The sequence below is a fragment of the Oncorhynchus mykiss genome, chromosome 31 (assembly GCF_013265735.2).
Source record: "Oncorhynchus mykiss isolate Arlee chromosome 31, USDA_OmykA_1.1, whole genome shotgun sequence".
NCBI lineage: Eukaryota > Metazoa > Chordata > Actinopteri > Salmoniformes > Salmonidae > Oncorhynchus > Oncorhynchus mykiss.
In genome coordinates this window covers 9,560,101-9,574,767 of record NC_050571.1, presented here as the reverse complement: position 1 = coordinate 9,574,767, position 14,667 = coordinate 9,560,101, and the positions used below count along the sequence as shown (strand labels likewise).

The window sequence follows — 14,667 nt, the reverse complement described above, 5'->3', positions numbered from 1 at the left end:
ATCCTGTACCCCTGGGGAACTGTACAGGGTAGGTATCTCTCTATTGATCCTGTACCCCTGGGGAACTGTACAGGGTAGGTATCTCTCTGATCCTGTACCCCTGGGGAACTGTACAGGGTAGGTATCTCTCTGATCCTGTACATTGATTATACAGTTATAGAACCATACAAATCACTTGGAAAGTGGACAACACCGAAACAGGCTAAATAAGAACACACAGTAATCAATACAAGTCCATTTTTTCTATACTACTGATGCAAACAGAGCAAGACCTCAGAATCAATAGGTCTGGGCTAGAAAAGTGAATACATATCATTAATGCATCAATATTACGCAATCACTAGAGACCCATATCATTAATGCATCAATATTACGCAATCACTAGAGACCCATATCATTAATGCATCAATATTACGCAATCACTAGAGAACCATATCATTAATGCATCAATATTACGCAATCACTAGAGACCCATATCATTAATGCATCGATATTACGCAGTCACTAGAGACCCATATCATTAATGCATCAATATTACGCAATCACTAGAGACCCATATCATTAATGCATCAATATTACGCAATCACTAGAGAGCCATATCATTAATGCATCAATATTACGCAATCACTAGAGACCCATATCATTAATGCATCAATATTACGCAATCACTAGAGACCCATATCATTAATGCCAATATAAAATTGTTATTTTCTCAAATACGTATTGTTGCTAACTTGCCATAGAATGACCAGTCCCTTTCAAACTATAAGGTATTTCACCATATTAAACCAACCATATAACCCAATCCTGCTGTGTTGTGCTCATCAGTGGAGAACGAGAGCCACTGTGACTTTGTGAAGCTGAGAGAGATGTTGCTGAGAGTGAACATGGAAGACCTGAGAGAGCAGACTCACGCCAGACACTACGAGCTCTACAGACGCTGCAAACTGGAGGAGTTGGGCTTCACAGATACAGACCCCGACAACAAACCCTTTAGGTGAGATCAGCTCTTGTTCAAAGTTACATAGCGGGCAGGTTGTCTACTTTTTTTTTTTTATGTGCTGAAGGTTTGTCATCAAATATGAATAATATGAACTGAAATTAGACTCGTGTTGGAAGCCCAAATACAACCGAAGCTAGCATCAGAACACGTAGCACTTATCGGCCCCTGGAGATCATCAAAAAGCCCATGGACATCACAACAGTCAGAGACCTAATGCACATTCTAGAATTTAAATATAGGATTCATCCCAAATGGCACCCTATTCCCTATATAGTGCCCTACTTTTGACCAGGGCATCCTATTCCCTACATAGTGCCCTACTTTTGACCAGGGCACCCTATTTCCTACATAGTGCCCTACTTTTAGGGTGCTATTCGGGATACAAACTTTAATACCGTATACCTGTTTAACTGTAACTACCTTGTCTTCCCTCACCAATCAGTCTGCAGGAGACATATGAGGCCAAGAGGAAAGAGTTCCTGGGGGATCTGCAGCATAAGGAGGACGAGATGAGACAGATGTTTGTCAACAAGGTGAAGGAGACCGAGGCAGAGCTGAAAGAAAAGGAGAGGGAGGTAATCATTCATTGGTGCTTCTGGGAGTTGTCTTGTTTAGATGATGATACTGTTCTGCTCCTCATGTTAAGAACATGTTCTAGACTGTGGCTAGGGGATGAGACTGTGTTGTTTCTGGACTGGGCATTAGAATCGAATCAGCCATGTGACCTTGTGTCTACAGAGCATTTTGGGAGCATCTAACAGTTTTGAACTGTTTGCTCAGTGTAGCATTCTGAGACATTTCCTTGGATGTGCTGCTGCCAGTGATGATTTTAGCATGTAAATCTTGGTGGGGCAAATGCTCATTTATATATATATATAATATATATACATTTATTTATTTTTTGACGCATGCCAGCAAAGTCACTACACAACACTAAACTTAACATTAATTCCACTATAACGGCGACAAACAGTGCCCACAAACTGTTAGGGCCCACAAAGCTGTCCCAACAGCAGAACTTTCTTTTCATCCCCATAGAGTGAATCCTTACCACTGTTACACCTGGCTATCAGCGGAGCCTTTTCTGGCAGCAAAATAGTTCATTGAGCCTCATTTACTGACTTAAAAAAAAAACAGCTGATATGGCTGACTTGTTTTAACAAATGTGGTTTCAAGTGACAATTGAGATGTACAAACTATGGCATAAGGGGACAGTGAGCGGATAAGAGGCCATCCGTAATTTCGATTGAGACATTAATGAGCGAGCGACGACAGACGTAGTCAATATAACTATTTTTTCAGCACTTTTGAAATGAACAGCGACATAATTCAGAACATGGGCCGTTCTTAGTGTTCGCCCTGTACACCAAGTCAGAACCGCAGGATAAATAAAGGGCAAATAAGCAGACAATGAAAGCTCTTACAACATTCAATGATAACATTTCTCTAAAACAGGCTATATGCTACACGTGCACCACCAAGTCAGAACAGTAGGCTAAGTTATGAAGGGGAAAAGGATTAAATTAGGGTGATGCACATGGGCTACGAACAGCTTAATACACAACAGACACTTAGTATTACTTTCTAAGCTACAGTATACACATCTCCCTGGCATATTACAGAATTTATGTAGCAGCATACAATACATTTTTGAACTCACCTTGTTGTGTTGTGCTCACTTGAACAGGAAGGTGGCGCTGCGGTCCATCTTGTTGGCAAATTTTGTCATGAAACTTTGTCATCAAAGTCTGTCATTCTCTGGATTTATGGTGCTTTCAAGACAACTGGGAACTCAGGAGGCCCTGGAGATGCTCGTTCAAAGTGTATTTTCCCAGTCGGAGCTAAAAAAAAAAATCCCTTAGTCACTGAAATCTGAGATTTCCCAGTTCCGAAGTTTCCAGTTGTTTTGAACGTGGCACAAGTTTTGCTGGATTGATAGCATAGCCAATGTATTCAACATTTTCTGGCCCGTGGTGTTGCGTGGGCCAGAAAAGCTTGGAAAAGAGACCCTTAAACCCAGACTTGGACCACACACCCTCTCCACCAAATAGCAGGGGAAGCAAAATAGTGATTGCTTTGCAACGCCTGCAGTTAGCCACTGATTCCTTCTAAACCACTCATTGTTGAATTTGCGATTTCCAACTTGCTGTGTAATGTTTATTTCCAATGGCCAATGAGCACTGATACGTTTTATCTATAATTTATCTTCGTATGACAAGGATTGAAAAGGATTTGCCTGTAGATTGTCGACTTGATTAATGACGACTGCTTGTCTAGCTTGCTAGCTAAGATTTTGAAAGTATGATATTGACATGATTTGACGTTATTTTATCTGTGGCCAATGACCTTCAGCTTTCTTGGATGGGCACTTCTAATGTAAATCTATGGCATCACCCAAGAGGGCTTGAACTTTTTAGCTCTCCCTGTAGATATGCAAGGACGTAGTGTTCCCGTGAGTGACCAGAACACTGGGCCAGTCACGGCACAACTAGAAAACATTACAAACCCATACGCTCCGTATTTTCCGCTGGCTGCCCCACCACCACAGAAAGCACTGAGCTAGGCTGAAACGCCTGCATTTTGGAGCTGCCTTACTCAAGAAAGCTAAACAGAGACCATGTTTGTATGCGGCTTTATTAACTCAATATAATTTTGCTTTGTTTGCAAACTGATATGTGACATGTATTAATGCCAAAATAACATGCAAAACGGGCAATTAAATAAATAAAAAATTGCTTAACGGGTGGGCCTGAAAACAGGTGGGGCTCTGCTCCACGTGCCCTGAATGATGGGCTGCTGACTGTATCATTAGACTTTAAAGCACCAAGTGCCTACATGTTACCAACTTGTCTCCCCCTCCTCTCCAGCTCCATGAGAGGTTTGAGCAGCTAAAGAGGATGCACCAGGAGGAGAAGAGGAATCTGGAGGAGAAGAGGAGCGATCTGGAGGAAGAGATGAACGCATTCAACAGGAGGAAGGTGGCAGCTGAGACGCTGATGGGTCAGTCTCTACAGGGATCCTCACAACCGTTCAGAAAGGACAAGAAGGACAAGAAGAAGTACGTATTTTCTTTCTCTCACTTATCCTCTCGGTCTCTCTCTCTCTCTCTCGGTCTCAGTCTCTGTGTGTCTCTCTCTCTCTCTCTCTCTCTCTCTCTCTCTCTCGGTCTGTCTCTGTGTGTGTCTCTCTCTCTCTCTCTCTCTCTCTCTCTCTCTCTCGGTCTCAGTCGCTGTGTGTGTCTCTCTCTCTCTCTCTCTCTCTCTCTCTCTCTCTCTCTCTCTCTCTCTCTCTCTCTCTCTCTCTCTCTCTCTCGGTCTCAGTCTCTGTGTGTGTCTCTCTCTCTCTCTCTCTCTCTCTCTCTCTCTCTCTCTCTCTCTCTCTCTCTCGGTCTCAGTCGCTGTGTGTGTCTCTCTCTCTCTCTCTCTCTCTCTCTCTCTCTCTCTCTCTCTCTCTCTCTCTCTCTCTCTCTCTCTCTCTCGGTCTCAGTCTCTGTGTGTGTCTCTCTCTCTCTCTCTCTCTCTCTCTCTCTCTCTCTCTCTCTCTCTCTCTCTCGGTCTCAGTCTCTGTGTGTGTCTCTCTCTCTCTCTCTCTCTCTCTCTCTCTCTCTCTCTCTCTCTCTCTCTCTCTCTCGGTCTCAGTCTCTGTGTGTGTCTCTCTCTCTCTCTCTCTCTCTCTCTCTCTCTCTCGGTCTCAGTCTCTGTGTGTGTCTCTCTCTCTCTCTCTCTCTCTCTCTCTCTCTCTCTCTCTCTCTCTCTCTCTCGGTCTCAGTCTCTGTGTGTGTCTCTCTCTCTCTCTCTCTCTCTCTCTCTCTCTCTCTCTCTCTCTCTCTCTCTCTCTCTCGGTCTCAGTCTCTGTGTGTGTCTCTCTCTCTCTCTCTCTCTCTCTCGGTCTCAGTCGCTGTGTGTGTCTCTCTCTCTCTCTCTCTCTCTCTCTCTCTCTCTCTCTCGGTCTCAGTCTCTGTGTGTGTCTCTCTCCTTTAGTTAATTTTTTTGTTGTGTTTATTATTCGGTCCATTGTTTCATATACTAGAGCTCTTGTGATATCTGGCATCTCCACTGCAAGTGTTAAATTCCAGAGGGTCCTTGAGGGTTTCAGGGTCAGGGTTTAGACCTGGATAACCAATTGACTCACTATAGCCAAGCTTCAACTGAGCAATACGCTATAGGAGCAGACTGATCTGCTTGTCTCTATGGAGTCGACACTCACACAGCACAGTTGCAGTCAGGAAGTGACTGATGATATAGCATTACAGTGCCAGGAGACATCTTGGCTTGGAAACTGTGATACAGGGGACAGATTGAGTCTGACATTGTGTGCCCAGACACTGGGGGAGGTCACAGTTTGCTTTGTCACCCACCGCCTGATGCTTGTGGTTCTGCAACACACACACACACATACAAACACATAAACACACACACACACTACACACTACCACCACCAGACCGTCTCTGCATAATGTGACCTGTCAGTCTGCATCTCAGCTAGGCTAGGCTGGGTCACTGGTGTTTATCTACACAATAGGAATTGATAGGGTAACACTAGTCTTTCCTCCCTGCCTCTGTGTATGATAACACATATTTTACTAGACTGTGATAACACTAGCTACATTTGAATGGTGTTATCATAGAGGCTGTGGACTGTATGTGTCATTCACTGTTTGGGCACTACCAGAGACCTATATATTTGTCTCTGGGTGACGCTTAAATGGTTCGGAGTGGTAGCCTATTCAGTTCAGTTAGACGTCTTAGATGGTAGCCTATTCAGTTCAGTTAGACATCTTAGATGGTAGCCTATTCAGTTCACAGTTAGACATCTTAGATGGTAGCCTATTCAGTTCAGTTAGACATCTTAGATGGTAGCCTATTCAGTTCACAGTTAGACATCTTAGATGGTAGCCTATTCAGTTCACAGTTAGACATCTTAGATGGTAGCCTATTCAGTTCACAGTTAGACATCTTAGATGGTAGCCTATTCAGTTCACAGTTAGACATCTTAGATGGTAGCCTATTCAGTTCACAGTTAGACATCTTAGATGGTAGCCTATTCAGTTCACAGTTAGACATCTTAGATGGTAGCCTATTCAGTTCACAGTTAGACATCTTAGATGGTAGCCTATTCAGTTCACAGTTAGACATCTTAGATGGTAGCCTATTCAGTTCACAGTTAGACATCTTAGATGGTAGCCTATTCAGTTCAGTTAGACATCTTAGATGGTAGCCTATTCAGTTAGACATCTTAGATGGTAGCCTATTCAGTTAGACATCTTAGATGGTAGCCTATTCAGTTCAGTTAGACATCTTAGATGGTAGCCTATTCAGTTCAGTTAGACATCTTAGATGGTAGCCTATTCAGTTCAGTTAGACATCTTAGATGGTAGCCTATTCAGTTAGACATCTTAGATGGTAGCCTATTCAGTTCAGTTAGACATCTTAGATGGTAGCCTATTCAGTTCAGTTAGACATCTTAGATGGTAGCCTATTCAGTTCAGTTAGACATCTTAGATGGTAGCCTATTCAGTTAGACATCTTAGATGGTAGCCTATTCAGTTAGACATCTTAGATGGTAGCCTATTCAGTTAGACATCTTAGATGGTAGCCTATTCAGTTCAGTTAGACATCTTAGATGGTAGCCTATTCAGTTCAGTTAGACATCTTAGATGGTAGCCTATTCAGTTAGACATCTTAGATGGTAGCCTATTCAGTTCAGTTAGACATCTTAGATGGTAGCCTATTCAGTTCAGTTAGACATCTTAGATGGTAGCCTATTCAGTTCAGTTAGACATCTTAGATGGTAGCCTATTCAGTTCAGTTAGACATCTTAGATGGTAGCCTATTCAGTTAGACATCTTAGATGGTAGCCTATTCAGTTCAGTTAGACATCTTAGATGGTAGCCTATTCAGTTCAGTTAGACATCTTAGATGGTAGCCTATTCAGTTCAGTTAGACATCTTAGATGGTAGCCTATTCAGTTCAGTTAGACATCTTAGATGGTAGCCTATTCAGTTCAGTTAGACATCTTGCATAAAAAAGAAGCATAGTTACACGCTACTGTCTGTGATTCTATCCCAGTGTCAGCCTGTCTATTGTAATGGAATAATGGTCTCACTCCTCAGACCTCAGAGACTTGTTTTGACATTTAACTTAATAGAGACTCGATGACAGGAATTGTTAAGAAGCACGCTGATGAGGAGGAGAAAGTGTGACGAAATGTGAGGAAATAAGAAGGTTGACTATTGACTACGACTCTGATGACTCGTTAATGTGAAAGTTATAGTGCCCTCTACTGGACACTTCCCATATTTCATAATATAACCATTTGTGCGAAGATGGACGTATCATATAACAGTTTTGTTCACTATGTAAAACCTGAAACGGTAATGATGTTGAAATAATTGCGATCATTGCTAAACGCAGCGTTCTCAACCTAGTATTTGTTTTTACATACGATATTTTTCTTTGATTTTCCAACTCATTTATCAAATTCTATACAAGTTCCTTTTACCATATTTTTACCATATTTTTTTGCCATATTTTCTTTCTTCCCTCTTTCAGTTGATTCATGGCCGCGCAGCAACACCAAGGCAACCAGGAATGTGTATCTTCATCACCATGGGAACAAGGGACTTATTTTTATCTTCACTTTTATCTTCAGGGACTATTTTAATTCTGAAATTGTACGAATGGCCTCAGTGACACACCTCTTTGACACTACATGTGAGAGAGATGTGTGATGATGAGCTGGCTGTGAACCCCTATGTGTATTCAAGGATCAGAAAAGTGACCCATACACAATGGACTTTATGAATACGTCCCAAATGGCACACTATTCCCTGCAGTATATAGTGTACTACTTTTGACCAGGAACAATAGGGTGTCATTTGGGACACCTATTATCTCCGGTGCTGACTCCACTAGAGTCAGCAATGTGAAAAGCACTGTGAAAAGAAAATCTGAACTCTGTTATGACAACTTAGCATCTGTTGTTTTACATTCTTGGTGTGAACGTGTGTCCATCTACCATGGGAAACGTACCATGGGAAACGTACCATGGGGAAAGTCTAATAATTAATCCATTGCTGTCTTACATTAATACAGAACTTGTATACTGTATATGAATATATGCATATTAATACTATATTTGTTTTTTTTATATATATATATATTAAGAAGTAGTTTATGATGCTGTAGCTAGGTAGAGTACAGTATATTTAATAATAATTTATTACGTTTCTATAGCGCTTTTCAAAGAATCTCAATGTGCTTCAAAAACAAACAAGCAATATATAACAGAAGGATTTAACCCCTTATTTTTGGCACTAAAAAGTCGCTCTACATACATACATACATACACACACCCGATCGATCAAAAGTATGTGGACACCTGCTCGTCGACTATCTCATTCCAAAATCTTGGGCATTAATATGGAGTTGGTCCCCCCCCCCTGCCCTTTGCTGCTATAACAGCCTCCACTCTTCTGGGAAGGCTTTCCAGTAGATGTTGGAACATTGCTGCGGGGACTTGCTTCCATTCAGCCACAAGAGCATTAGTGAGGTTGTGCACTGGTGTTGTGCGATTAGGCCTGGCTCGCAGTCTGCGTTCCAATTCTTCCCAAAGGTGTTCGATGGGGTTGAGGTCAGGGCTCTGTGGAGGACAGTCAAGTTTTTCCACACTAATCTCGACAAACCATTTCTGTATGGACCTTGTTTTGTGCATGTCATGCTGAAACAAGAAAGGACCTTCCTCAAACTGTTGCCTCAAGGTTGGTTAGCATAGAATCATCTAGAATGTCATTGTATAATGTAGCGTTAAGATTTCCCTTCACTGTAACTAAGGGGCCCGAACCATGAAAAACAGCCCCAGACCATTATTCCTCCACCAAACTTTACAGTTGGCATTATGCATTGGGGCAGGTAGCGTTCTCTTGACATCTGCCAAACCCAGTTCTGTCTGTCGGACTGCCAGATAGTGAAGCGTGATTCATCACTCTGGAGAACGAGTTTCCACTGCTCCAGAGTCCAGTGGCGGCGAGCTTTACACCACTCCAGCCGATACTTGGCATTGCACATTGTGATCTTAGGCTTGTGTGAGGCTGCTCGGTCATGGAAACCCATATAATGAAGCTCCCGATGAACAGTTATTGTGCTGACATTGCTTCCAGAGGCAGTTTGGAACTCGGTAGTGAGTGTTGCAACCGAGGACAGATGATATTTACGCGCTACGGGATTCAGCACTCCGCGGTCCCGTTCTGTGAGCTTGTGTGACCTACCACTTCGTGGCTGAGCCGTTGTTGTGCCTAGACGTTTCCACTTCACAATAACACTTACAGTTGACCAGGGCAGCTCTAGCAGGGCAACATTTTTACAAACTGACTTGTTGGAAAGGTGGCATCTTATGACGGTGCCACGTTGAAAGTCACTGAGCTCTTCAGTACAGGCTATTCTACTGCCAATGTTTGCCAGTTGTGATTTCATGGCTGTGTGCTCGATTTTATACACCTGTCAGCCACTAATTTGAAGGGGTGTCCACATACTTTTGTGTGTATATACACTACCGGTCAAAAGTTTTAGAACACCTACTCATTCAAGGGTTTTTCTTTATTTTGACTATTTTTTACATTGTAGAATAATAGTGACGACATCAAAACTATGTAATAACATATGGAATAACATAGTAACCAAAAAAGTGTCTAAATATATTTTATATTTGATATTCTTCAAATAGCCACACTTTGCCTTGATGACAGCTTTGCACACTCTTGGCATTCTCTCAACCAGCTTGATGAGGTAGTCACCTGGAATGCATTTCAATTAACAGGTGTGCCTTAAGTAGATTTGTGGAATTTCTTTCCTCTTTAATGCATTTGAGCCAATCAGTTGTTTTGTGACAAGGTAGGGGTGGTATACAGATGATGGCCCTATTTGGTAAAAGACCAAGTTCATATTATGGCAAGAACAGCTCAAATAAGCAAAGAGAAACAACAGTCAATTACTTTAAGACATGAAGGTTGGTCAATACGGAACATTTCAAGAACTTTGAACAGTCCTCCCGGGTGGTGCAGTGGTTAAGGGTGCTGCACTGCAGTGCCAGCTGTGCCACCAGAGACTCTGGGTTCGTGCCCAGGCTCTGTCATAATCGGCCGTGACCGGGAGGTCCGTGGGGCGACGCACAATTGGCCTAGCGTCGTCCGGGTTAGGGAAGGTTTGGCCGGTAGGGATATCCTTGTCTCATCGCGCACCAGTGACTCCTGTGGCGGGCCGGGCGCAGTGCGCGCTAACCAAGGTTGCCAGGTGCACTGTCTTTCCTCCGACACATTGGTGCGGCTGGCTTCCGGTTGGATGGCGCTGTGTTAAGAAGCAGTGCGGCTTGGTTGGGTTGTATATCGGAGGACGCATGACTTTCAACCTTTGTATCTCCCGAGCCCGTACGGGAGTTGTAGCAATGAGACAAGATAGTAGCTACTAAACAATTGGATACCACGAAATTGGGGAGAAAAAGGCTCTCATGAGGACCTCCACAGGAAAGGAAGACCCAGAAGACCTCTACAGAGGATACGTTCACCAGAGTTGTCAGTCTCAGAAATTGCATCCCAAATAAATGCTTCAGAGTTCAAGTAACAGACACATCTCAACATCAACTGTTCAGAGACTGCATGAATCAGGCCTTCATGGTCAAATTGCTGCAAAGAAACCACTACTAAAGGACACCAATAAGAAGAAGAGATTTCCTTGGGCCAAGAAACACGAGCAATAGACATTCGACCGGTGGAAATTTGTCCTTTGGTCTGGAGTCCAAATTGTAGATTTTTGGTTCCATCCACCGTGTCTTTGTGAGACACGGTGTGGGTGAACGGATGATCTCCACATGTGTATTTCCCACCGTAAAGCATGGAGGAGGAGGTGTGGGGGTGCTTTACTGGTGACACGGTCTGAGATGTATTTAGAATTCAAGGCACACCTTACCAGCATGTCTACCACAGAATTCTGCAGCGATACGCCATCACATCTGGTTTGGGTTTAGTCCCACTATCATTTGTTTTTCAGCAGAACAATGACCCAACACACCTCCAGGCTGTGTAAGGGCTATTTTACCAAGAAGGAGAGTGATGGAGTGCTGCATCAGATGGCCTGGCCTCCACAATCTCCCGACCTCAACCCAATTGAAATGGTTTGGGATGAGTTGGACCGAGGAGTGAAGGAAAAGTGGCCAACAAGGGCTCAGCATATGTGGGAACTCCTTCAAGACGGTTGGAAAAACATTCCAGGTGACGCTGCAATCTGACGCTGTCATCAAGGCAAAGGGTGGCTATTTGAGAAATCTCAAATATAAAATAATCAATTTTATTGATTTTTTTGGGGGGTTAATACATGATTCCATGCGCTTTATTTCATAGTGTTGATGTCTTTACCATTATTCTACAATGTTGGAAAAGGTTAAAAAAAATAAAGAAAAACCCTTGAATGAGTAGGTGTTTTGACTTTTGACCGGTAGTGTATGTGTACATTTTACAGGAGATCTATGCTTAGGCTGCTATTAGGGCTCCATGGCAACTATACTATGCAATAAGGGTGAAAGCTACCATTCTATACAATTGAATTAAATATGCAAAAGGAGCTATGGCATACAGAGCTGTAGAACATGCCTCTGACTGCTGTTTGTTCTCTGAATGTTACTGTTAAAGGGAGAGAGAAGACCTCTGTATGCCTTTTCATTCCAATAAAGAAGTAAAACGGTGTTCACTTGGGCCGTGTATGCATCGCTCTGGGACTTCAGAAGGTGAATCATGGATTTATCAATGGCGTATATTTATAGCCTATATATTAATGTATAAATCGAATTCCTGAGTTTTACCAGCCACACGGATCACTTCTCTGTCCTGTATCGCTTGGCTGACGACTCAAACTGAAGTCTTCCGTTGCTCTATCGTTCACTATGTAGTTCAGTCTGAGACTGCCGTCATTGAAGTCGTTTGTGGTGACGTCAAAATGAGGGGGGTTGTACAAAATATAGTCAGTCATCAGCGATTGGATCATCTCTAACCAATCAGAGTATCAAAGCCAATGACACGTTTTAAAAACACTGCTTTAACTAAGTATGTTCTGGCCCAACACATCGGTTTCAGGGACCAATCAGAAATCCGTTCTAGACATCGTCTGGGAGTTACTCAGATCCAGACTCATTGCTGAGAGGAAGCTAACGTCTGTGGGCGTAGCGTAGCATTTGGCCGGCGCAAGGAGGTTGGGTAGCTGCATGATCACATGTAGTAGGGCATCTTTAAAATACCCAAAACCTGGTTGTCTGTGGTGTTAACCAAGACCTGGTTGTCTGTGATGTTAACCAAGACCTGGTTGTCTGTGATGTTAACCAAGACCTGGTTGACTGTGATGTTAACCAAGACCTGGTTGTCTGTGGTGTTAACCAAGACCTGGTTGACTGTGATGTTAACCAAGACCTGGTTGACTGTGATGTTAACCAAGACCTGGTTGACTGTGGTGTTAACCAAGACCTGGTTGACTGTGATGTTAACCAAGACCTGGTTGACTGTGGTGTTAACCAAGACCTGGTTGACTGTGGCGTTAACCAAGACCTGGTTGACTGTGATGTTAACCAAGACCTGGTTGACTGTGATGTTAACCAAGACCTGGTTGACTGTGATGTTAACCAAGACCTGGTTGTCTGTGATGTTAACCAAGACCTGGTTGTCTGTGATGTTAACCAAGACCTGGTTGTCTGTGATGTTAACCAAGACCTGGTTGACTGTGATGTTAACCAAGACCTGGTTGACTGTGATGTTAACCAAGACCTGGTTGTCTGTGATGTTAACCAAAACCTGGTTGACTCTGGTGTTTGTGGGTCAAAGTTTATTTTCTTCTCCCAACCCTGCATTTCCCCCACCAATTACTTTAATCTGATTTTATTTTAACCTGAGTGCTAGTCTGTTTGTGCTATCATGCCTACTGTAACGTGTATGTATGGCTTGACAATGAGCAGTGGAGTATACAAGAGCACAAACAGGTTTGTCACCAGGCTAGTTTTTATTGGGTTATCTGAGTTACATAAGGGAGATTTTGTTTTATTGTTCCCAGGCAATGAATCAATGAATAGCAGGTATTGTCATAGTATTAACCTGCTTCAAGCGAGGGGTAATTATGTAGTGAACAATTCGTCTTGTGATTGGCACATGCAAAATACTGGTCCTTTTTAAAAAACTAGCTTACGTGTAGCCTACTTTTAGTTATATAATCGTCACGTCCATGAATGTACCGTAAACAATTCCCATTGAGTATAGGTTCAGAGAATGTCAAAGTAGTATAGTTTGTCAAGTAGTATGGGCTAATGTTCTGTTAATGCATTATAACTTTCCTGGGCATGCAGTATGTATGCTTGTGTATGCTAGCCTGCCTGCTTGTCTCCTGTTCAAATCAATGACCTTTTTCTTTTTTCTTCTCATAGCTTCTTTAGTCTTCCGTCTGCGTGCTCCCTAACAGCAGGAAGGAATTTAAATTAGAAGACTGACTTTCTACCACGCCAAAAGGATGGCTGTTTTATTCTTCCCCTATTGACAATTAACAATCTATTGAGCTTACTATTTTTTACAGTGTGATTCGAAGCTACATTTTTGTAAAAAAATATTTGTTGCATCCTAAATGGCACCCTATTCCCTATAATGTGCCCTACTTTTGACCTAAGCCTCTGGTTAAAAATAGTGCATTACAAAAGGAATAGAGTGCCATTTGGGATGCAATTCCTTGCTGTGCTGTGCTCTCCTTCCTGAACTCTTCAAGGGATGTTCTTACCTAATACCTAGTCTGGGAGTCTTCCATACAGCTCAGCATATTAGTACACACGTTCTCTAATAGTCAGAAAGTATATAGGCTATATATATATATAGGGCTATAAAGTAGTGCATTATATTGGGGATGCAACTTTGGTTGAATAAAAGCTGATGCTCTATAGCATGCTTCTCTGCATGACATTTTCCACATGACTTTCTTCAATAAGCATAAGATAACTAGCCGAGGTGCCAGTCTGTTTCTGTTCTAGAAAGCAGTTGGTAAGAGAGCAGTAACCGACTGGCATTCAGGCTGCAAGACAACCATTTTCAGATTAAAATCCCCCAGAGTTTATTAAGTAGTTCATTAGGTTAATAAATGTGTTTTCCATGCTGTTGTCAGGGTTTATTTACCCTGACTGTTCTATGTGTTGACTAGTGACTCGTCTTATTCCACTGAAAATCTGTAAGACTTTTATTAAGGACGCTGCAACCTGCAAGAGGTTGTTACGGTTGTCTATTTATAAGAAATAAGAACTTTATTTAACAAACTGTGACTCTGTGGAATACGATCTATGGATTAGTCTACCTACTTAAATAGTAGTGATCTTTGTGCTATGGTGGTTGGGATTGTATCATTTGATGGCTATAGATCAACCACCAAGGTGTATTTGTCTGAAATTAAGAACAATATTCCAGAAGAACAAAATGAGCTTCTTTCAATTGTTATTTGAAATTTACACTAAAACTACAAAATATAAATGTTATCCTAAAGTGTCCAAGATTATAGTTAAACAATCTTTAAAATAAGTTGTCTTATAGAAGTGATTGATTATACCCTATCTCCTTTAGATTTGTATTTGCTCGCTATTTAATAAAGCTACTTTGAAAAATG

General features: G+C 42.2%; 1 protein-coding gene across 4 annotated transcripts in view; it reads left to right on the top strand.

The window, feature by feature from the left end:
- The window catches only part of LOC110504542 (septin-8-A), a 26,291-nt gene extending 11,624 nt beyond the window's left edge, over positions 1–14,667 (top strand). For 3 of the 4 annotated variants that reach the window (XM_036969733.1, XM_036969734.1, XM_036969736.1), the window contains 4 exons: positions 829–997; positions 1,446–1,578; positions 3,871–4,061; positions 13,454–14,667. In XM_036969733.1, the coding sequence (XP_036825628.1) occupies positions 829–997; positions 1,446–1,578; positions 3,871–4,061; positions 13,454–13,508 (548 nt within the window). In that variant the 3' untranslated portion in view covers positions 13,509–14,667. Of the gene's footprint in view, positions 1–828; positions 998–1,445; positions 1,579–3,870; positions 4,062–7,554; positions 8,391–13,453 lie in introns of those variants that run through there. The other variant, XM_036969735.1, reaches the window with a different exon arrangement.